The sequence below is a fragment of the Pelodiscus sinensis genome, chromosome 13 (assembly GCF_049634645.1).
Source record: "Pelodiscus sinensis isolate JC-2024 chromosome 13, ASM4963464v1, whole genome shotgun sequence".
Lineage (NCBI taxonomy): Eukaryota > Metazoa > Chordata > Testudines > Trionychidae > Pelodiscus > Pelodiscus sinensis.
In genome coordinates this window covers 14,899,523-14,924,446 of record NC_134723.1, presented here as the reverse complement: position 1 = coordinate 14,924,446, position 24,924 = coordinate 14,899,523, and the positions used below count along the sequence as shown (strand labels likewise).

The 24,924-nt window shown below is 45.8% G+C and overlaps 1 protein-coding gene across 2 annotated transcripts in view; it reads right to left on the bottom strand.

Moving 5' to 3' along the window:
- Positions 1 to 24,924, bottom strand: part of CHM (CHM Rab escort protein) — a 232,045-nt gene that overhangs the window by 13,397 nt on the left and 193,724 nt on the right. For both annotated transcript variants that reach the window (XM_075940753.1, XM_075940752.1), the window contains one exon: positions 14,337 to 14,435. In XM_075940753.1, the coding sequence (XP_075796868.1) occupies positions 14,337 to 14,435 (99 nt within the window). The remainder of the gene's footprint in view (positions 1 to 14,336; positions 14,436 to 24,924) is intronic.

The following is a 24,924-nucleotide window of genomic DNA, read 5'->3' as shown; positions in this document are numbered from 1 at the left end:
CCAAATGACAAAGAAATGCATATAAGTCAATCTAGTACAGTGGTTCCCAACCTTTTTTATACCATGGACTGGCAAACACATTCATAACCCTTTGGTGAACTGGTAATATTTTATTTGCATATTCATTATTGTAATTAATTTTAAGAGGTCACGTGTTATTTTACATCACATCTGTATGCACGCAATACATGTTCAATGTTTGCAGATATCTACAACACAAAAATAATTCTGTTAAAAGACTCCTTTCTTTCTTATCTTGGGCCATTAACACCTATGTAAACTTTGTTCATGGTCATGACCTAGGCCTTTTGTTCTGTGGCTGGATAGCTCCCAAAACCCCAGCTCTGGAGTGTGCAGCTTTTGTACTTTCTGCTTGTGAAAAGTACTCTGTAAGAGCCAGATGATTATATTTGTAGCTCTGCCTTATGCTGTGAACAGCAGCACCCTTCCCCCAGAAAGAGAGCTTTTTGTGTGCACAAATGGCCAGACCCTTTCCCAAGCAGGCAGCCTCTTAGTGGTGGGCTGGGCTGGGAGTGCTTCTGTCATAGAGCTTCTCATTGTGGCACACACAGCAGGGAGGGAGGGTAAACTCCCCCAGCCAGAGCTATTGCCTCCCACGGAACCCGACCCACAGTCTGGGTGCTAGTAAGCACCCTCCACAAGGCACTGGTGTGGAGTCCCTCTAGGACCCCGGGGAAACTGAACCCGAGAAGTGGAATCCAGCCTCATTCCTGGGGTGGTAGGGCAGACGAAGAAATCAGCTGTACCCTTGCCCCAGCTGGCTGGAGCACATTTACTTGGGGGAATTTAGGGAGATGTATCTGCACCCTTCCCCCCTCCCCCCCTCGCATACAGACCTGCACAAGAGGAAGGTCTCCAATCCTCTGCTTTAGCGTCTACTGGGGGGAGGGAGGGCCTGACTGCGCCTCTGGACAGCTGCTGCCCTGCACAGTGTGAGCTGCCAGCCCCTCACTGGGGTGCCAGAGGTTAATGAGTCTCCATTAATGCTCCCTAGCATCTCTGGGTCTTGTTGACCTTGGTGCTGGTGCATCACAGAAGAAGGTGTGTGGAAACTACTCCTCGCTGGCCTCTGCTTACCATGTGCAAGGAGGCTGTGCTGTGCCAGGAAAAGCCCCTCTCTCAGCTCACTCTCAGCCGGGGGCGGTTCCTAACCACTGTGAACTGTTGGCTGCCAGGTCATGCCAGGAGGTTGGGAACCACTGATCTAATACTACCATGCAACAGGACTGACGTAAAATGTTGCTTCACAACATATATTTTATTTTGTCAATTCCCACTTAACAATGACGAAGAGTTTGCAAAACCTTCAAAAAAAAAAAAACCGAATAGTCTAGCAGCACCTTACAGACTAATAAAATATGTAGATAGTATCATGAGCTTTCATGGGTACAACCCACTTCTTCAGATGAATGTTCTTCAATTTGCAGTTATGCAGCACTTTTCGGAGGATAACAGTGCCTGACAAACTCTAAAGGTTGGGATTGTAAAAAGGGATCTACAGAAATAAGGTGCCTACCTCCCAATTCAAACAGGAGTACTTATGAAGGAATTGGCAACAAATACAGAAAATAAAACTACAAATTACATTGATAACCAAACAATATAAATAATAAATTTCTCCAATGCAGGTAGTATACAGGCAGTCCCCGAGTTACGCGGATCCGACGTAAGTTACGAACGGGGTTCCTCTCCCTGGTCTCCAGCAGACCAGGGAGAGGAAGCAAAGCGGCGAACACGTGGGCAGCAGACAGGGCTATCCGCTGCCCACGCGCTCCGAGGCTTGGCTCTGCTTTGCCCCCCCCATCCTCCTGGTCTGCAGACCGGGGGGGGGGGGGGGGCGGGAAGCAGAGCCAAGCCGCGGAGCGCCCGGCCAGCTGACAGCCCAGAGCGTCTGGGCTGTCAGCTGATCGCGCGCTCCGGGGCTCGGCTCTGCTTTGCCCCCCCCCCCCGTCCCCCTGGTCTGTCCCGCTGCCCCCGTGCTCCGTGGCTTTGCTCCAGACACCTGTGGTACAGCAGCTGGGGCGCTGCCAGTTGGTCCCGTAGCGCCGCTCTGGGCGCTACTGGACCAACCAGGCAGCACCCCAGCTGTTCTGCCCCAGGCGTCCTGGAATCAGCCGCTGATCAGTTTCAGCAGCAGCTGACTTGGGGATGCCTGGGGTTCTTAAGTTGAATCTGTATGTAAGTCAGAACTGGCGTCCAGATTCAGCCGCTGTTGAAACTGATCAGTTTCAGCAGCGGCTGAATCTGGACGCCAGTTCCGACTTACATACAGATTCAACTTAAGAACAAACCTACAGTCCCTATCTTGTACGTAACCCGGGGACTGCCTGTAGTCATTCTATTTGTCTTTTTTGTTGTTTCATTGTTAAGTGGAAATTAAAATATTTTTCTGCTTATCTGAGGGTGCATCTAGACAATGGCACTATTTTGGGATACTTCTGGTATCCTGCAATAGTGTTTTTCATATCTTGACAGCGCATCCATGATTTCAAAATACCTTTTGAAATCATGGGTGCGCTATTCCTACATCCCTGTGAACCTCATTCCATGAGGATTAAGGAACATTTTGGAATAGTGTTCTATTTACTCAGATTTATTTATTTTCGAACAACTATCATGCCAGATAATGCTTACATTCAGAAAACCACAAGCAACGCTGTACTGTAAATAAAACAGCAAGTACATAAGACTACATCTATATAATTCTATCAGCATCTATTTTTATGACAATTAAACAATTTATTTAAAAAATAGATGTTAACCGTATAGAATAATCTGAAAACAAATTAAATCAACCTATGAAAGCATAAGCCTTAATACAGAACAAGATGCACATTAATATATTAAAAAGTTCATACTGCTCATAAAAGTTACTTCTTCCTTATTTAGTCAGGAAAATGAATGGAGTCCTCTTTTCCAGGTGACTTTCCCTCTTTGACCTGCCATGGCCCAGTGCTCCCTTTATCTAGTGATTCATTTTCAATAACTCCAACAGTATTTGTTCTGACATTTTAATTAAAATACGACCACTACCTCATCCTGATGATAAAAAGGCTCATGTGCCAGTGAAAACTAGCTTTTCAGTGCCTCAGTGCACCTGAGGACCCCTTCTGATCAGAGTTCTTATAGAATTTCAGTCGGTTCTAAGTAACACATCATTTTAAAACTGGATCGCTTTAAACATTAAGATTAATGTAAAAAAAAAAACCCACCCTAAATGGAACAGACGATACTGAACAGCAGGCTAATCATTTATTTACCCTTTGATACTCTTAAGAGACAGACATACAAGACTGCTTTTGAAAATGCAAGATGCAGGTTATATGTTTAAGCTTACATCTCTAGCATACAGCTTTAACTGAATGAGCACATTAGTAATGAAATATCTGAATGAAAGAAATAACAGACGTAATTCCCTATTTTACAAGCTTGTATTTACAACTCCCAATTTTGGGTCCAAAATCTGTCTTCCAAAGTCCAATAGATGAGTGAATGAATTTTTCTCAAACATTATAAAAAACCTGATTTTTCAATTTTTGCTGTTCCCCTTTTGTAAAAATGAGATTTGCCTGCACTGTAAGCTGAAAAGGATCAAAAAAATATTTTTGAGGATATATGTGCTGGTCAAGCCAAATCAGACCTTCTGATGAAGGCAATAATGATTTTCCTTTTTTTTTATTATCAAAAAAGGACTTGAGCCTTGCAGCTACAAAAGAGAGTTAAGAAAAGTCAAAAGGAGAAGAAACAGGAAAAGAGTGAAAAATTAAATCAGCTTTTCTAAAACATGGTAAATAAGACTGATTCCTTAGCCCTTGAAAAAAGTGATCATAACAATCCATGGTGAAATGCATTCTGGGAAGTATGTGTAGCTTAATTAACTGCAGTATGCAGATGAAAGTGATGGAACAGAAAATAAGGAAAAGACTGTGGATCCCTATGTGGGAAAACTAAGAACTCCAGAAAATTAGAAAAGGGGGTGGGGGGGGGGGGGGGGGAGGGAGAGGAGAAAAGTGCCACATTGAGCCTTTTGCAAGTTAGTATGTTATCAATGATTATTAGAATTATCTACACTAGATAGTTTCTGTGTTTGGTGACAAAGTAATACTCCAGTTGACTAAAAAAAATTCCAATATTTTGCCATTAGAAGGCAACTCCCTATAGTTGAGTACGAGTACTCTAACATTAAAAATAGTTTAATTTGTTCAGAATGGAGTAGTCACCAAGATTACCACCTGTTGCTCCACACAAAATACAAGGTTAAGTTCAAAATTCTGGTATTGATTTTTGAGGACCCCCAAAGAACTGAGACCAATCTTCTCTTTGCAACGACCACATTCTTCAATACATACGTTCCCCAAGCACTACGAAGCTGTTGGTGTCAAGGGCAAAGTTCATGAAAACATCTAACCTGGCTCTCTCAGAAACAGGGTCAGAGCTTTGGGACTCATCACTGTCAAAAAGACTGACTAGAAAATCTCAAGATACATCTAGACTGCTTTCCTCTTCCAAAAGAAGAAATGCAAATGAAGCACTGATTAGCATATTCACATGCTTCATTTGCATATCTTCTTCCGACCCTTTTTGCGGAAGAGGTTTTTTCACCAAAAAACGCAGTCTAGACACAGCTTTTCCATGAAAAAATAAATAAACCCTTTTTCAAAAGAACCTGTAAACCTCATTTTTTGAGGAATATGGGTTCTTTCAAAAAAAGTTTTTTTTCCACGAAAAAGCCACTTCTAGACTGTGTTTTTGGTGAAAAAAACCTCTTAGAATCATAGAATACTAGGACTGGAAGGGACCTTGAGAGGTCATCGAGTCCAGTTCCCTGCCGTCATGGCAGGACCAAATACTGTCTAGACCATCCCTGATAGACATTTATTTAACCTACTCTTAAATATCGCCAGAGATGGGGATTCCACAACCTCCCTGGGTAATTTATTCCAGTGTTTGACTACCCTGGCAGTTCGGAACTTTTTCCTAATGTCCAACTTAAACCACCCTTGCTGCAGTTTAAGCCCATTGCTTCTTGTTCTATACTCAGAGGCCAAGATGAACAAGTTTTCTCCCTCTTCCTTATGACATCCTTTTAGATATCTTCCCCAAAAAGGGCTGAAAGAGGATATGCAAATGAAGCACGAGAATATTGCAATCAGTGCTTCATTTGCATTTCCTCTTTTGGAAGAGGAAACCAGTCTAGATGTACCCTCATTAGCTTCAAGATTAAAAATACAATTCACTTCAATGGAAAGTTTGGAAAAAAGGAAGTTACTCACCTTGTGCAGTAACAACTGTTCATGGAGATGTGTGTCCCCGTGGGTGCTTCACTGTTGGTGTTGGGTTATCCCAGGGCTGCAGATCAGAGCTTTTCCAGAGCAGTTGTCAGGTAGGCTGTGCATGTGTGAGAAGTGCCTTGCGCTGTTTGCACTTTGACACCTCATGCACGTGTGGCCCCAACCCCCGTCTCAGTTCCTTGCATATGCCCAAGTAAAGTAACTCTGAGCAGTGGGGAGGAAGGGAGGGTCGGAGAGCACCCATGGGGACATACAACTTGAAGAACAGTCTTTATTGTACAGGGTAACTTCCTTTTCTTCATTGAGTGATGTCCCCGTGGGTGCTCCACTGTTGGTGACTACAAAGCAGTACTCCACCAGGATGGTGGGGCTCAGAGTCACTGTTTGGCGGCTGTAGACAATACTGCTGCAGCTACTACTGTAGCTTCCGTAAGCTGCAGCATACTGGCATAGTGTCTAGTGAAAGTATGGTTGGACAATCAGGTAGCTGCCTGATAGAGGTCTTTAAGGGGCACATTCTTTAGAAAGGCAGATGAAGTTGCTGTAGCACGAGCAGAATGTGCTTTTGGTAGATCTGGTAAAGGCTTATTGCAGATAGAGTGACAGCGGATTATGCATGACGATAGCCATCTAGAGATGTAGTGGGTTCAGATTGGTGTGCCATTCTGCTATTGACACGAAAAGGCGTAAAGTTCACAGAAAGTCTGTTTACATAGAAGGCTAACGCACATCTAATGTTGAGGGTATGCAGCATAGCATCTCTAGAAAATGCATGGGGTTTAGGAAAGAACGTGGGTAATACTATCGGTTCACTGATATGGAAGACTTTGGGTAGGAAGGAGGGGTGTCGGCGTAGGATTACTTTGTCCTTCACGAAGATGGTGTAGGGTGGTCCCACCATCAATGCCGCAATCTTGCTAATTCTCCTTGCAAAGGTGATGGCAATTAGAAATAACTTTATTAGTAAGAATGGAAGAGTACAGCCTATGGCTGAAAAGGGGGTCTCATGAAGCAGTCTAAGACCAGGTCCACAGGCTCCATAGGGAGGAGGGGGGGCACATACTCTATGTGGGAGGTACAAATTCCTGAGTCCTTTTAGGAATAGCATGGTGATGGGGTGAGCAAAAACTGATGATCCATCAACTCGCATGTGAAAGGCCGTTTTGCAGCAAGCTGTATCTTCACTGACTAGACAGGTGAGAAAATTTCTCTTACACAGTAGAAGACCATCAACCAGAGCCACTTTACCTGCAAAAATGAAGGCGATTCTCTTCATGATGGCAACAAAACCACACTGATCCCCAAACTTCACCATACAAACATACTGCACTTGAAAGATGGGGACCTGTCCATCTCATCACCATTCCCCTACATCATTGTCATGGACAGGGCTCGATAAATAATGTAATCTACTTGCCCGCGGTGAGTAGATTATGACCCGGAAGAGCCAGCGCAGAGCGATCTGCGCATGAGCAAAACGATCTGCGCATGCGCAGAACGGCACGAAACCGCGTGGCTGATGAGTGAGGCTCGCCGCCGCTTGGCGAGCCCTAGTCATGGAACCAGAGAGGAGCCAGGCATGAAGGTGCAGGGTGTGGGGCTGAGGTTGCAACAGATTGCCTCCATTTTGAAAGAGAAGGTTGTGGAGATGAGGAAGCAGGAACAGCAGTTCGATGGACAGACTGTGGAGGCAAGGAAACCAAGTCTGCCTCGACCATGAAAGTGCTATCAGAGTGAGCTGAGCTGAATTGGACTGAACCTTGCAAAGGACCCTCGGGATCAATGGAATTGATGGGAAGACATAATACAGAGGGTCCGCCTAGGACCATGGTCACCAACCAGTAGATCGTGAGCTACCGGTAGATCTCAGGGGCTCTAAGAGTAGCTCTTGAGCCCTCTCTGAACTGCGCGCCTGCGCAGTACATTTACATTAGATTTCCTCATTTGAGGAGCAGCTACTCACTGAGCAACAACACAGGTGAGTAGCTGCGAGGAATGCTGGGAGCTGGGAGGTTGGGAGGGCTGAAACACCCCAGCCAGCTGACTGTGGCTTTCACAGCTGGAGCTAGGCGCATCCTCCCTGGGCTGAGTGCAGGGCAGCTGGGCTGGAGCAAAGAGAAGTGGCTGCCCGGCCAGCTGGCCATGGCGCTCAGCCAGGGTGCACCAAGCTCCACGTGGGCTGGCGCAGAGGAGAAGCTCACTGGCCAGCTGGCTGTGGCGTTCAGCCCAGAGGAGGCTGAACCACGCTTCAGCTGATTGGGCGGCTTCCTCTCTGTGCCTGCCCACGTGGAGCTTGGTGGCACCCAGGCTGAGCACCATGGCCAGCTGGCCGGGCAGCCGCTTTTCTTTGCTCCAGCCCGGCTGCCCTGCGGTCAGTCCGGAGGGAGCGCGGGTCAGAGGCTTCCCTCCGTGGCTGGTGTAGGGAACTCCCTGCCCCCAACCTTGTTCCCTCTCCTCTGCCCCAAATTTGTCCCCCGCCCTCCTGGCCCCCTGTTCCCTCTCCATTGCCCCCCCGACCTCGCTGCAGAAACCTGCCCCCCCCTGCAGAAACTTGTCCCCCAGCACCTTGCCCCCCCTGCTGAAACCAGTTCCTTCTGGCACCCTGTCTCCTACTACAGAAACCTGTCCCCCTGCTCCCCTCTACAGAAACCTGTCCCCCCCAGCACCCTGTCCCCTGCTGCAGAAAGCTATCCTGGCACCCTGCCCCCTCTCCTCTGTCCCCACTGGCACCCTGTTCCCTGCTCCAGAACCCACTAGCACCCCTCCCCAGTACTGTGTCCCCTGCTCCGAAATGACTTTTCTATGGGTCAGTGACCCCCTGATTCAAGGCAGGTTCCCTGTCATTCTCATAAATAAAGACAATGCAGAAACTTTCTGTGTTTAACATAGTATTCTATTTAAAAATGAAGCCTGGCCAACAAACCCCGAATTGGGGCCAAACCCCCATCTGGCCACAACCACTCCTGCACTCCCCCTTCCCCAGACCCTAGATCTGAGCCTATGAAACACTGGAACCTCATGCCCTCAGCCCCTCACATACCCCAACCCAAATTCCTGCACCCTCACATCCGCAAGCCTGTGGCTTGCTTAGTATCCCAACACTGCCCAGCCTGGAGTCCCCTCCCTGAGCCAGTGTCCCCTTCTCCACCTCCTCCTACATCCAGATTTCCTCCCAGAGCTTGCACCTCTCACCCCTTCCCACACCCAAATCCCTCATTCCCACCCAAGAGCCGACACATCCTGTCTCAACACAGCAAGGGTCCAGCTAGACTGCAGGGCTGTGTCTACATTGGCACCCCTTTCTGGAAAAGGGATGCTAATGAGACACTTGGGAATTGCAAATTCCGCGGGGGATTTAAATATTCCCCACGGCATTTGCATGAACATGGCTGCCGCTTTTTTCCAGCTCGGGGTTTTGCCGGAGAAAAGTGCCAGTTTAGACGGGATCTTGCGGAAAATAAGCCCTTTTCCAGAAGATCCCTTATTCCTACTTAATAAAGGGCTTATTTTCCGCAAGATCCCGTCTAGACTGGCGCTTTTCTCCGGCAAAACCCCGAGCCGGAAAAAAGCGGCAGCCATGTTCATGCAAATACCACGGGGAATATTTAAATCCCCCGCGGAATTTGCAATTCCAAAGTGTCTCATTAGCATCCCTTTTCCGGAAAGGGGTGCCAATGTAGACATAGCCCAGGAGTTTTTCAGGATTCTGGAGATATCCCAGAAAAACTCTTCTGCATCCAGGGTTGCGTTTGTTCTTCCGCTTTTTTAGTGGAAGAGCAAACGGGCTCTTTTGGTCACCCCTATATTCCTCTTTCCACAAGGGTGGAAAAAGAAGGGTTTTTTTTCTGACATTTGGTCCAGTGTAGACAGGCCAAATGTTGGAAAAACCTCTTCCTACAGAAGAATAAAAAAAAATAAAAATAAGCAGCAGTATAAGGATTGGGGATAGCAAGTGATGGAGAGGAGGAGAATAGAGAGAGTGGGGCCTCAAGGAAGGGGCGGGGCTTCATGGAAGGGGCGGGGCGATAGATCTTGGCTTGGTCCGTCATTTAAAAAGTGATCTTTGGTATAAAAAGGTTGGAGACCACTGCTCTAGGAGATTAAGAAGGCATTGCCTAGAGATCCCTTGCCCAACCCCGCTCAAGAGCAGAAGCAGGTGCACTTGGTGTTGTGGTGAGTTGCAAACAGGTCTATTGACGGGTAACCCCATCTGTGAAAGACAGAGGTGAGGACCACTGGGTGTATCCTCATTCATGGTTGGTCGAGAAACTGCGGCTCAAAACATCCGCCATGGTGTTGTTCACTCCGGGTAAGTACGATGCCCTCAAGGTGACTTTGTGGCAAATGCACTAGTTCCACAGATGCACTGCCTCTGCACAAAGAGATTGGAATCAGGTGCCTCTCGCCTGTTTATATAAAACATGTTGGTCGTGTTTTCCATGAGTATGTGCATTACCGAGTTGGTAATGATCATAGCAAAGTTTTTGCAGGCATTCCTGATGGCCCTGAGCTCGAGGAGATTGATATGTAATATTGTTTCGTGGGGCAACTGCCGTCTCTGAACAGTGTGTTGGTGTAGATGAGTGCTCCAGCTTAATGGGGAGTGATTTGCATGGTGATCTGCATTGTTGGTTCAGGCTGATGGAAGGGGACTCTAGCTAGGAGACTGTTGGATGATGTCCACCATTTGACAAATGCAACATGCTTTTGGGAATAATAACTACTTTGTTAAGTGGATGGCGCGATGCATTGTATATATTGTTAGCCAATGTTGTAAGGTGAGGAAGCGGGCTGTACAATGTTGGTAGTGGCAGCCAGATGGTCCATAAGCTTGAGACAGGTAAGTGTGGTAGTAGAGGGGCTCATGGAAAGAATCGTCACCAGGTCCTGCAGTGCATTGAAACTCTGATGTGGAAGATAAACTCAAGCTGACAAGGAATCGAGGTGGGCCCCAATAAACTCTTATGTCCTGACAGGCTCTAGAGTGGACTCCGGCTGTTTAAGAGTAGGCCTTGATGATAGAAGAGGCATTTGGTCCTGGAGACCATACTGGTGGTGTCCACATGAGATTGCCCTTTTATAAGGCAGTCGTCCAGGTTCAGGAAAATGACCATACCCTGGTGTCTGAGGTAAGCTGCTACTACTGCCAGGAACTTTGAAAAGACCCGAGAAGCAGAAAAATTCTGAAGGGGAGAACTCTATTGGAAATGGTCCTTGCCCATGGTGAATCTGAGGAAGCATCTGTGAGAGGGATGTATTGCCAGGTGAAAACATGTGTCCTGTAGGTTGAGGGTTGCGAACTAGTCCCCCTCGTCCAGTGCTGGGATAATAGAAACTAATGAATCCATTCTGAAATATTGTTTTCTCAGAAACTTGTTTAACTTGTGGAGATCCCCAATCTGTCTCCAACCCTGTGTGTATTTCTCAGGGAACGAGTCTGGGACCCTCTCTATTGCTCCTAGATGGAGGAGGCGATTGATTTCTTGCCTGAGAGTAGTTTCGTGAAAGGGGTTCCCGAAGAGAGATGGGGTAGGAGGAAGGCTAGGGGGTAGTGAAATGAAGGGAATGGTGTATCCTCTCCAGATGATATCTAACACCCACTGGTCCGATGATACAGAGTCCCAGTAGTGGAGGAAGGAATGTAGTCTATGGGTGAAAAGATAGTATTGGCTTGTTGGCACTGACCAAATGGAGAGGTCTGGCAGACCCTCGACCAAAGGTTCAAATCTGCTGTTTGGCAGCCTGGGAACCAGAGGAGCAAGACTGGGGAGGACACTTCATCTGGGGATGCTGTGTGGTTCGGTTAAAGTCATGGGGCTTCTGCTGTGGACGGTTAGAATAGCTATCCTTGTTCTACTGTAAGGTGTATAGCGCTTCCAACGAGATGGTGGGGTATATATACCCAGAGTCCTAAGAGTAGTTCTGGAATCTTTGCTGCTATGTAGGACATCATCCGTCTTGGCTTCAAAAAGTTTCTGCTTGTAAAAGGGGATATTCTCCACTTTAGATTGCAGTTCTCTGGGCACTCCTGCTGCCTGGAGCCATGAAGCCCATCACATAATGACAGCTGTAGCAGCTGCATTAGCAGCCATGTCTGCCACATCGAGTGAGGACTGAAGAGCTGTGTGGGTGATGGTGTGGCCCTCATGAGTACTTATTTTAAATATGGGCCTTTTGGAGTCTGGGAGGTGCACCATTAGCTCGATTAGCTTAGAGTAATTATCAGTATTGTGGTTTACTGGAAGCACCAAATAGTTTGCAATTCTAAGCTGTAGTGTGGCAGAGGACGATACTTTTCCACCAAACATGTCTAACTTTTTGTGTTCTTTGTGTGTGGATCTGAACTGCGGAATCTTGGATCAGTTATTAGCAGCGTCCATTATTAGCGAGTTGGGCAGTGGATGAGAGAAAAGGAAATCAAGATCCTTAGGAGAAACAAAGTACTTTCTATCGGCTCTTTTAGAGGTCAGTTGGATGGAGGCTGGAGTCTGCCACATCTCATCTGATGCCTCCATAATAGCCTCATCGATTGGTAGTGCGACTTTCCCTTGAGAGGTGAGCTGAATATTTTTAAGGAGGCAGTGTTGTTTTTCCTTAACCTCCTGTAGTTGGACCTCTTGGGAGGTGGCCACTTTTGAAAAGTTCTTGGAATTGTTTGAGGTTGCGTGAGAGGTATGTATCTTCTGGTATAACAGCTTCATCAGGTAGTGATGATGAGTTGTTATTAGCTGGTATGTCAGTCTGCTCATCTGGGATCTAGCCCTCCTCTCCTCTGAGTCGACTGTGGTCAGGAGGGTACAATGGGGCAAGAATGGTGGAGGCCTCCTCACTGGGATGGAAGGAGCTGAGAAGCGGCACCTGCGGGACCCCCAATGTCCCCATGGTGGCCAGTAGGGTGGATAGTGTGGAGGAGGATATGGCCAGTCCAAGTACCATGAGGAGTGATGTTTGTCACAGTGATAGTAATAATGCCTGGAAGCAGTAGGAGAGGATTGTCAGGAGGAGAAAACACTCCTACAATCATCTTCCCCGAATCCCATCAGCTCTGACAGCACAGGAGAATTCACAAGCCTTGGTGAAACATATGGGGAGAACTGTGCTGGAGATGGCTCCCTAGATGGAGGGAAGGACTCATGTTGTTCTCTGTGTCTGTCCTGTGCAGGTGGGGGATAAAGGGAATCTGGTGGTGCTGATCGGTACTATTGCAGCATGTTTTCTGCCCGTGCTGGGACTCCCAAGGGAAGGAACATTGTGTCTGGTAATGGCTCTGTGGAAGCTGGCACTGGAGGTTTGCGGTGCGCATACTTACGTGTCTTTGCTGAGGTCTTGGTCAGCACCAGGTCATGTATTAGTGCTGGTACCAGGGATTGTCTGAGAGATCTTTCTGGTGCTGATGATGAGCAAGTCGGCACCGAGACATTGCGGGCGGTAACAAAGGTGGTGCCGGTTGGTGGTCTTGGCACCGCTGCACCAGAGGTGTTGGGTTCGTCTCCCTTGCTGACTCTTGGAGACAGAGTAGGGGGAAGGGACCTCGCAGGAGCAGTTCTCCTCCTTAGGCGCTTTTGGGGGGGAGGAGACCTTTCCTTGTTAGCCTCTATAGGATGACAAGAGGACTCTGGGTCTTATGAGGGCTGACTAGCTTTTTTGAATAAAATCATGCAGAGCCAAAGCTCCCTGTCTTTTCTAGCTCTTGTGGTAAGACTGCGATAGTGCTCACATTTCTGTGGTAAATGAGCCTCCCCCAAGCAGCATATACACGATGAGTGTCTGTCAGACAGGCATGGGATCCCCACATGCCTCACATTTCTTAAATTCCAGCAAACCCAGCATTGTGCTTCTGACGGTGACTGCGATTTTTTGTGTGGCAGTTTGGCTTCCTGCCTTGTATTATACTCTTTCTGTCTTCCTTTGTCATATGTTTGTTGTTTCTGTTTGTTTGATTTTGTTGTTATTATTATTATTAATAATTTTGTTTGCAGAATGTAACAGGATGGGGGGCCAGTTTGCCTGGCCCGTGGTTCCCTCAAATGAAAAAACATTTTTGTTTAAACAGAACAATAATGTATGTAATAAGGAACAACACTAAAAACTAATAAAACTCAAAGTAAACCATCTGAGGAAAACAAATGCCCAAGGCGAGAAAGGAGCTCCATCCATGACTGAGGGCGTGTTTTGGGTGTCAAATTGCAAACAGCGCAAAGTGCCTGTCGCACATGCATGGCCCACCTGACACCTGCTCTGGAAAAGTTCCAATCTACAGCCCCAGGACAACCTATCATCAACAGTGGAGCATCGATGGGGACATCACTTGAAGAGGAACTACAGTTATAAACAGTAAACAAGAGAAGTGGAGGAAAATGATGAAGACAAAGACAAGAAGCGATTTAAGAGAAGGGATAAGAGAAAGGAAATGAGCACCTTAAAAAAATTGCACACAGCACAGATTGCTTTAGGGAATCAGAATGGAAAAGTAAATCACAAGCCCATTGAGATTTTATTTTACCTTGGGAATGCCAACAGTAAAATAATGGTTGTCCTCATAAGAAATAAGGAAGGATAAGGGAAAAATGGGATACAAGTAGTGCATTAGTAGTTGCCCTGATGTTTCAGAACTGGTGTCTAAGTGCATATTTTTGTTGGTCTTTTAAACAAACCTTTCCTATGCAAGGAAATATTTGTTAGAAATATAAACATTGAATATAAATATGCAGAAATGAAGAAAGCATGGGGGGAGTGGGAAGGAGCATTTTCCCAAAGTCTTGCTCTGCTCATGCTGACCTACTGGACCTAAACAATGTCTGATGCTCTATCCAAGACTATTACATCATAGTCAAGGTAAGAGATAGATAAATGTCACTTAAAAATATATATTGAATCCATTCCTTTAACTTTAGAACATGGATACCCAAATAAGTGGAGATCACTGTATGTGTTTTCATCTTGATGGTACATTCAGATGTTCAGTAGAAGACGTGTTAAAATTCAAAAGACAAATTTTTCCCATAATACATCTATTTTCCTTACCTCTCTCAGTTTCAGAATTTAGGGAGAATAGCTTCTGTACAATAGGCTCTAAATCTTCTTTAGCAGTTTTAGTTGATGAGCAGGTAAAATGGACCAAGTCTGTTGGAACGGGTAACACAGACTGATTATCATTATTACCAAGACCCTTACATACAAATATTGATTATAACTTTTAAAAAAACACCAGGGCCAAGACTTCACAGATGTCACTTCTCTTAGTTAGGAGAAGAGCTGCATTTTTGGAGCAGAGAAGTTTAGTTTAGGAAGAGTAATGAAAAAATTCTGAGGCCTTGTTTATACTTACTGGAGGATTGTCGCTCCGGCAATTGATCTTCCAGGGTTCGATTTAGCAGGTCTAGTAAAGACTTGCTAAAATGAACACTGTGGGTGCCCTTATTGACCGCAGTATTCCTCACAGCTGTGAGGAATGAGCGAAGTTGATGTAAGAGTATCTCCTGTCAACCTCCTGTTATGGAGCCATACCATAAAAATTGATGGAAGGTTTGTTGACTTCAGCTACACAATTGTCATAGCTGGAATTGAGTATCTTACATTGATTTGCTCCCCTGGTGTAGATATGACCTGAGTAAGATCCCCAAATATAAAGTGTAACTTTTGCGGCGTAGGCTATCATTTCATAAACAGTACTGGAACCAATAACCAGCTAAATCTGATCCCTACCGTGCAAAAATTTAGCTTTCTCCGATTCTTACGCAGCAAGTCAATTAAACATTTAATATCTGCTTTTTAAACTTAAGTACAATATACAAATTTACCTTAAAATTCACAACAGTATATTTCCTTTTCTAGATCTTTATGAATATTTTCAATCTCGCCATTCAGACACATACATATTTGTACCTGACAGCCTCTTTCAATTTCTTTTTTAAACTGAACTAAATAGCCTATGAATGAAGTGCCTGAAAAATCTCAAACGGCATTCAAAAATTAATGTGATTTCAAGCAATTTATCCTAAAGACTAAAGTGATGTTTTCATTTAGCACTGTACTTAAAAATATCAGATAATTTTCTTAAAACAATACTGAGATATGTGTAGCTTAATGACATGTTGATCAAAGAGATGTTTACAATCATTAGTACAGCATTGCCTGTAATAGGTCTATCTTACCTATCAAGAAACAGTCCTATTAACATGAGTAGAAGTTGCAGACAAACAACTGTTTCAATATAGTTCTGATATAACAGTTTAATATAAAGAATTTTCTTAAGAATTTTGTCTGTAGCAACCTGCAGGGAATGGAAGGATGACTCCAGGCTTCAGGAGGGAAGAGCTCAGAAGAGGCATCCGATAAATCAGTCAGAATATTTATTTATTTAAATATTTTTGCCCCACCTCTCTATTTAAAATATTCTAGGTGGCTTACAAAATTTTATAACACAATACAAACATATATAAAAAATTAAAATACGAGACCCCAGAGGGACATAAAACCTGCTAAAAAATATTGAGAAGAGGAACATACACATACAAACTCAAACAGCAATAAAAGCATGAGTAAAAAGGGTGGCGTTAGCCTGACTCCTAAATAATGTTAGCGTTGGCACCATGTGACTATCACAAGGAAGAGAATTCCACAGCCTGGGAGCAAAAGCTGAGAAGGCCCCGTTCCGTGTTGATGTTAATCTTATCTCCATAAGAGGGGGAACACTGAGCAGAGCCTCTCCAACTGACCTCGATCCCCCAGGCAGGTTCACATGGGAGAAAACAGTCCTTCAGATTCCCCAGAGCTAACCCATTTAGGGCTTTATAGGTCATAACCAACACCTTAAATTGTGCCCGGAAACATACTGGAAGCCAGTGCAGCTGCCAGGGCACTGGCATAATGTGGTATTATAACAGGTATTAGTCAAAATTCAAGCAGCCACATTCTGGACCAGTTAAAGTTTTTGAAGGCTGTTTAGAGGCAGCCTCACAAAGTGCATTACAGTAATCCAGTCGGGATGTAACAAGAGCATGAATCACTGTGGCCAAGTAAGGCTTGTTCAGGAAGGGTCGCAGCTGGCAGATCAGATGAAGTTGCCCAAAAGCACTCCTGGCCACTGAAGAAATTTGGTTCTCAAATGTTAAAAAAGGGTCCCCCCACACTGCGTACCTGTTCTTTCAGGAGGACAGTAACCCCGCCTAGAACAGGTACCACACCACATTACCGAACAGACGACCTCCTGATCTACTTGACCTCAGTCTTATCTGGATTCAACTTCAGCTTGTTTGACTTCATCCAAACCATCACCGCCTCCAGACACTGGTTTAGATCAGTCACCGCCACACCTGGTTCTGATGTCACAGGGAAATAGAGTTGGGTGCCATCTGTATATTGATGGCACCGTCCTCCAAAACTCCTTATGACCTCTCCCAGCAGCTTCATGTAGACGTTAAACAGCACAGGGGACTAGACAGACAATTCTAACACTTTGTTGGACCAAGGCCCTAGCCAGTGAGATGGTAGCTTGATAGACCACTCCATCTCCCCGAACATTGAGCCGCGGCTGGTGCTGTACTGAGAACCCAGCCAGGCACAACTGGGAAAGATCAACGCCTCCCTCTACTCCCAGCCAGGTTGGCCCCTTCATCCAGAATTAAATCATGGATGACAGCGGTATCCAGGGATACCGACCTGGCATTCAGCAGCAGCACCCTCAAAGCTGATGGCCAGGTATTAAAGTTCCCAGAGTTACTGGGGCTGGAAACAGGACCAGAACAAGGAAAAGGACATAACTGTCTAAACTACGTTCCCCTTGGCTGGACAGTCCGGATCTCTCACCAGCACACACAAAAATTATACTATAGCACACAAAACTACCACCACCACAACACACACCCTCGCCCTCAGTCTGCCCCCAAAGGGCTCCCCGAAAGGGCAGCCCCCTTTGGCTCACCCCTTTGGGGTGGCCCGCCAGCAGCAGCCCGCCACCAGGCGCGGCCTCCTGGCTTTAAGCCCGCACCTGGTAATGGCTGCAGGCAACACCTGCAGCTGAAAGTTCTTAGTCCTAATGGGGCAGGCCTCTTACTCAGGAGACAGGCAGCAGCAGCAGTGCAGCAACAGCGGGGCTAGATCTTTCCTTCAAGGGGATAGAAGGCTAAAATGCTACCGAAAGTTGCAGCACTTCTTTAAAAAGACCTCTTTGTTTTACGAGCTTGGAATCCTATCAAGTTATTACCTAGCACAGTGGTCTCCAAAGTGGGGTGCGCAAGACGATCTGAGGGGGTGCACAAGATGATCCGAGGGAGTGCATGTGCAGTGTACTCAGTGCAGGGAGCCGGAGGTGGTGCTTGGAGGGGGAGGAGGATGGTCACGGCACGCCGCCTGCTGCTTCCGACCCAGCTCTGGCTGTCAGGGCTCTGGGGAGGGAGCCGTGGCGGCAGCCATTCCGCTTCCTCCTCCTCCTCCTCACCGCTGCTGCGTCCTGTCAGCACTGTTGCAAGGTGTGGTGGGGAGGATGGGGCACTGCCCGCCTGCTTGTTGTCCTGAAGGCACCTCTCCAGGGAGGAAGAGTGTCGGGGAGACCGGTGGCTGGGTGGGCATCGAGGGCCCCGCTGCCACTGGAGGTGCAAGTTAAGCAGCAGTGGCGAGGTCTGCGTGTGCCTGGTGCCATGCCTGGGGTCGGCAGACGCTGTAAGACTCTGACAGCCGGGGGAGGAGGACCCCGCGGTGCAGGGTGGCTGGATCGGCGGGGATTCTGCTGCTGCCGCCGCTGCTATTTGCTGCTGAGCCGATGCCAGTCCTCGGAGTGGCTCTCGCCAGGGCCTGGGAATGGCACTGCGCCTGTCTGGTCATCTCCGTGGGGTCGCTCGCTCGCTTCCCCCCTCCCCTGCCCTGCACTGTGTTGCTCAGACAAGCACGTTCAAAAAGTCCCCTGCCCTGGATGCCACGCTTCTGAATTCGCCACGAAGATCCACCCTGGGATCGCTCCGAGGGGAGTGGGGGCAGGGATTATGCAGCAGGGGGTGTGGTGATGACTCGTCACTCTGTCGCCTTCGGGAGGCAGGGCCGGCCCAAGCTACGGTCTGCCCAGGGCACAAGAATGGCTCCGGCTGGCCCTGCCCGGAAGCAGCTGGAGCCAGGGCTGGGGGGACTTCTGGGGCCCGATAGCAGATTCCAGTCCCACAAACTGGAAGACAGAAGGTAGGGGAGGGAAAGGAGGAAAAATACGGGGAAGGGGTGGGAGAGGAAGGGGCTTGTGCTGAGGGGAGGGGGGACAGGGTGATGCTGGGAGAGGAGAGGGTAAGGGCACTGGGGCTAGAGGGGGAAGGTGGAGGTGCTGGGAGAAGGCTTGAAAGAAGGGGTGGGCATGAGGAAGGTGGGGTTGGAGCAAGTAATGTGTGAGGGCACAGAGGCATGAGGGGAACGGGGGGCAGAGGGTGATGAGGGGATGGGCATCAGGGAAAAAGAGGGCAAAGGGGGTAGGGGCAGTGAGGGAAGGGGGAGGCACCAGGAGGGTGCAGGGGTAAGGGAAGGTGCAGGTGCCAGAGGATTCTGGGGGTGAAGCAGAAGGGCAGACACTTGCAGAAGAGGGACCAGCACTAGAGGAGAGAGGCAGGGCAGGTGTGTAGAGTGGGAGCAAAAAGGTTTTCTGTACACTTAATAAATAAAATAAAATACAAAATTATTTTAAAAATATTGTTTATTTCATCTTTATCTCATCCTTTTTTAATTTCTATTTTTTGCATGTTTTATAATGTACATAATATATTAGTAAAGTAGTACATGTAATTTATAAATAAATAAATATACATATATTGGGGGTGCGTTCTCAAAATTTTTTTACCGATAGGGGTACACGATCAAAAAAGTTTGGAGACCACTGACCTAGCACATGTGTAACTGCCTGTTGAATAAGAATATAATATACATTTTAGAGACAATTTCCCCCTCTTAGATTATGAGACATTTATGAACTGTAATGTGACCTCTTTACATTTGCAGTGCTCATGTCCAAGTTGTCTGTGTACATTGAGAAAGCAAATACCATGTGAGATCCATGGGATAATTACAGAGAAGAGGAGAAATTTGTATCTGGTTTTGTATTTGTATTGTTTGTAGGGGCAGTGTGCTGGGAGAGAAGCTGAGCCCTGATTAGGGGGCGGAGCTTCACTGATTAGGGGTCCTATAAAGGTAGCCTTCTAGTCAGTCAGCGGCACAGGAGCAGCAAACAGAGCTGTAAACAGGGGAGTTTGAGTGGGAGTTTGGATATTGGAACTTGTTTGGGGTTTGTTTTTGCTGTGGAGGGGGTGTTTTGGTTTGTTTTTTTGTTCAGCAGACTAATAGGATTTTGGTGAGAAAGTAGATAAAACACAGAGGCATTAGTGGCCATGGCCCAAGTAGTAGAGAACACAAGGAAGATGATTGGATGTGGTAGCTGCGGTATGTACATGATTCTGGAGGAGGTACCTGAAAGGAGTTTTGTTTGCATGAAGTGCAGCCTGATAGAGCTGATGGAAGAAAAGATCCGAGGACTGGAGATGCAGGTGGAAACTCTGGTCGAGTTCAGAAGGGGGTTTGAGCAAATGATGGGGCAAAGGCATGACATGGCTGAAGGGGAAAGCTTAGATATGCAGATGGAAGCAGGATCAAGGGCCTCAGAGGGGGGACTGCTGGGTGAAGAAAATGAACAGTGGAAGCATGTGACTAAGAGAACCAGGCAGAGGAAAAGATGGGTAAGTGAAGGAAAAATAGAGCTCAAGAACAGGTATGTGGAGCTGGAGAATGAAGAAGAGGTACAGCAGGTAGATAATGAAGATGGAAGGGTAAGGAAGAAGAGAAGAGTGGCTAGTCCCATAGATAAAGGGGAAGACTTAATGGAGACACCACCAATAATGAGCATTAGGAGGATACAGGATGGGTTAAAGAGGATTACAAGGGAAAATAGGAATGGCAAGGACTTGCAGCCAGAGGAAGCTAGAGATAGACTAGAGAATTTCACTGTCACTAAGAAAAGGCAGGTCTATGTGACTGGGGACTCCTTATTGAGAAGAATAGATAGGCCTGTAACCAGAGCTGATCCAGAGAATAGAAGGGTGTGCTGTCTTCCAGGTGCTAAGATACGAGATGTGGAACTGAGGTTGAAGAGGATTACTAAGGGAGCACGAAGGAATCCATTGATCATCCTTCATGTAGGAACAAATGATACGGCTAGATTCTCGCTGGAACGAATTAAGGGAGACTATGCTAGGCTGGGGAGGATGCTCAAGGAAATTGAGGCTCAGGTGATTTTTAGTGGGATCTGCCTGTTCCTAGAGAAGGGCAACTAAGATGTGATAGGATTATGATGATCAATAGATGGCTTAGGCAGTGGTGCTATAAGAAGGGCTTTGGGATGTATGGTCACTGGGAGGCATTTATGGACAGAGGACTGTTCTCTAGGGATGGACTTCACCTAAGTAGGGAGGGAAATGGACTTCTAGGATGGAGGCTGGCTCAATTGATTAAGAGAGCTTTAAACTAGGAATTTGGGGGAGACAGTTGGGAGATGCCCAGGTAATCTCTACGCCAGATTTTAACACTGAGAGGGAGGAAAACGAAGTAAGAAAGGATATAGCTGGGGGTAGGAGAATGAACATGAGGAAGAGTGGGGTGGATACTAGTTTAATAGGTCATATTGGAGGTATAACGTCCGTGCCAAACTGGGTAAAGAATGTGAATGAGGCCAAATAGCAAAAATTAAGATGTTTGTACACCAATGCGAGGAGCCTAGGTAACAAAAAGGAGGAACTAGAGCTATTGGTCCAGGAAGTGAAACCAGATATTATAGGAATAACAGAAACCTGGTGGAATACTAGGCATGACTGGAGTACAGGTATTGAAGGGTATGTGCTGTTTAGGAAAGACAGAAATAAGGGTAAAGGTGGTGGAGTCGCACTGTATATCAAAGATGAGGTAGATTGTAAAGAAATAAAAAATGATGGAATGGAGAAGACAGAGTCTGTTTGGGAAAAAATCACATTGGGAAAGAAAACTATCAGATCCTCCCCTGGGATAGTGCTTGGGGTGTGTTATAGACCACCAGGATCCAATTTGGATACGGATAGAGACCTCTTTAATGTTTTTAATGAAGTAAATACTCATGGAAACTGCGTAATCATGGGAGATTTCAACTTTCCAGAGATAGACTGGAGAACAAGTGCTAGTAATAATACTAGGGCTCAGATTTTCCTAGATGTGATAGCTGATTAATTCCTTCATCAAGTAGTTGCTGAACCAACAAGGGGGGATGCTATTTTAGATTTGGTTTTGGTGAGTAGCGAGGACCTCATAGATGAAATGGTTGTAGGAGACAACCGTGGCTTGAGTGATCATGAGCTAACTCAGTTCAAATTAAATGAAAGAATAAACAAAAATAAATCTGAGACTAGGGTTTTTGATTTCAAAAGGGCTAACCTTTAATAAATTAAGGAAATTAGTTAGGGAAGTTGATTGGACTAAAGAAATTATGGACCTTAAAGTGGAGGAGGCCTGGAATTATTTTAAGTTAAAGTTGCAGAAGCTGTCAGAAGCCTGTATCCCTGGAAAAGGGAAAAAATTTATAGGCAGGTGTGTTAGACCAAGCTGGATGAGCAAGCATCTCAGGGTATGTCTACACTACCCTCCTAGTTCGAACTAGGGGGGGTAATGTAGTCATGCGGAGTTGCAAATGAAGCCCGGGATTTGAATTTCCCGGGCTTCATTTGCATAAAGACAGCCAGCGCCATTTTTAAATGCCGGCTAGTTCGGACCCCGTGCCGCGGGGCTACACGCGGCACGGACTAGCTAGTTCGGATTAGGCTTCCTATCCGAACTAGCTGTACGCCTTGTGGAACGAGGTGTACAGCTAGTTCAGATTAGGAAGCCTAACCCGAACTAGCTAGTCCATGCCACGTGTAGCCGCGCGGCACGGGGTCCGAACTAGCCGGCATTTAAAAATGGTGCCGGCCGGCTTTATGCAAATGAAGCCCAGGAAATTCAAATCCCGGGCTTCATTTGCAACTCCATATGACTACATTACCCCCCCTAGTTCGAACTAGGGGGTAGTGTAGACATACCCTCAGAGAGGTGATTAAGAAAAAGCAGAAAGCATATAAGGAGTGGAAAATGGGAGGGATCAGTAAAGAAAGCTACCTTATTGAGGTTAGAGCATGTAAGGACAAAGTGAGAAAAGCTAAAAGTCAGGTAGAGATGGACCTTGCAAAGGGAATTAAAACCAATAGTAAAAGGTTTTATAGCCATATAAACAGGAAAAAAAAAACAAAAAAAGAAGAAGTAGGACCGCTAGTTACTAAGGATGGAGTGGAGGTTAAGGATAATCTAGGAATGGCCCAATATTTGAACAAATACTTTGCTTCAGTCTTTAATGAGGCTAATGAAGAGCTTAGGGATAATGGTAACTTAACAAATGGGACTAAAGATATGGAGGTAGATATTACCATATCCGAGGTAAAAGCCAAACTTGAACAGCTTAATGGGAGTAAAATTGGGGGCCCAGATAATCTTCATCCAAGAATATTAAAGGAACTGGCGCATGAACTTGCAAGTCCATTAGCAAAAATTTTTAATAAATCTCTAAACTCAGAGGTTGTACCATTTGACTGGAGAATTGCTAATATAGTTCCGATTTTTAAGAAAGGGGAAAAAAAGCAACCTGGGTAACTATAGGCCTGTTAGTTTGACATCTGTAGTATGTAAGATCCTGGAAAAATTTTTGAAGGAGAAAGTAGTTAGAGGCATTGAGGCTAATGGCAATTGGGACAAATTACAACATGGTTTTACAAAAGGTAGATCGTGCCAAACCAACCTGATCTCCTTTTTTGAGAAAGTAACAGATTTTTTAGATAAAGAAAATGAAGTGGATCTAATCTACGTCGACTTTAGTAAGGTATTTGATACAGTACCACATGGGGAATTATTGGTTAAATTGGAAATGATAGGGATTAATATGAAAGTTGAGAGGTGGATAAGCAACTGGTTAAAGGGGAGACTATAGTGGGTCATACTGAATGGTGAACTGTCAGGTTGGAGGAAGGTTACTAGTAGAGTTCCTCAGGGATCAGTTTTGGGGCCAATTTTATTTAATCTTTTTATTGCTGATCTTGGCACCAACAGTGGAAGTGTCCTAATAAAATTTGCGGATGACACAAAGTTGGGAGCTATTGCCAATTCAGAAAAGGATCGGGATATCATACAGGAAGATCTGGATGATCTTGTAAATTGGAGTGATAGAAATAGGATGAAATTTAATAGTGAGAAGTGTAAGGTTATGCATTTAGGGATTAATAACAAGAATTTTAGTTATAAGCTGGGGACACATCAGTTGGAAGTAATGGAGGAGGAGGACGACCTCGGAGTCCTGGTTGATTATAGAATGACTATGAGCCACCATTGTGACATGGCCGTGAAAAAGGCAAATACGATCTTGGGATGTATTAGGCGAGGTATTTCCAGTAGGGATAAGGAGGTGTTAGTGCCATTATACAAGGCACTGGTGAGACCCTATTTGGAATACTGTGTGCAGTTCTGGTCTCCCATGTTTAAGGAGGATGAATTCAAACGTGAACAGGTACAAAGAAGGGCCACAAGGATGATCCGAGGAATGGAAAACCTGTCTTATGAAAGGAGACTCAAGGAGCTTGGCTTGTTTACCTTAACCAAAAGAAGGCTGAGGGGGGACATGACTGCACTTTTTAAATATATTAGAGGGATAAATACCAGGGAAGGAGAGGAATTATTTAAGCTTAATACCAATGTGGACACAAGAACAAATGGATATAGGCTGGCTAGTAGGAAGTTTAGACTTGAGATTGGATGAAGGTTTCTAACCATTAGAGGAGTGAGGTTCTGGGACAGCCTTCCAAGGGAAGAAGTGGGGGCAAAAGATCTATCTGGCTTCAAGATTAAACTAGATGGGTTTATGAAGGGGATGGTTTGATGAGATAACATGATCTTGGTAACTAATTGACCATTCATTATCAGTGGGAAATAGGTCAATGGAGGGATGACAGGAATTACTAGAGAACTTTCTGGGTGTCTGGCTGGTGAGTCTTGCCCACATGCTCAGGGTTTAGCTGATCGCCATATTTGGGGTCGGGAAGGAATTTTCCTCCAGGGTAGATCTGCAGAGGCCCTGGAGGTTTTTCACCTTCCTCTGTAGCATGGGGTACAGATCACAGCTAGAGGATTCTCTGCATCTTGGGGTCTTCAAAGTATTTGAAGGCTTCAATATCGGAGATATAGGTGAGAGGATTATTCTGGGAGCAGTGGGTGAGATTCTGTGGCCTGAACTGTGCAGGGGGTCAGACTAGATGATCATAATGGTCCCTTCTGACCTTAAAGTCTATGAGTCTATGAGTAAGAGATTTTACACTTACAGAAAAGGCTTCTAATATCAGGACATGATAAGTAGTAACAACAAGAAGAAGTGATACATATACTTAGACAAAATTTCAGCCATGTCACAGATACTTGTAAAAATGAAAGATGGATCAAAATATGTATAACTACTGAGATTTACAGTAAATAGAGCCATGTCAGAGTTTAGAATTTCCATTTTAGAATAATTGCTATCAGCAGAAATATATTCACAGCTCCCTAATTTTGA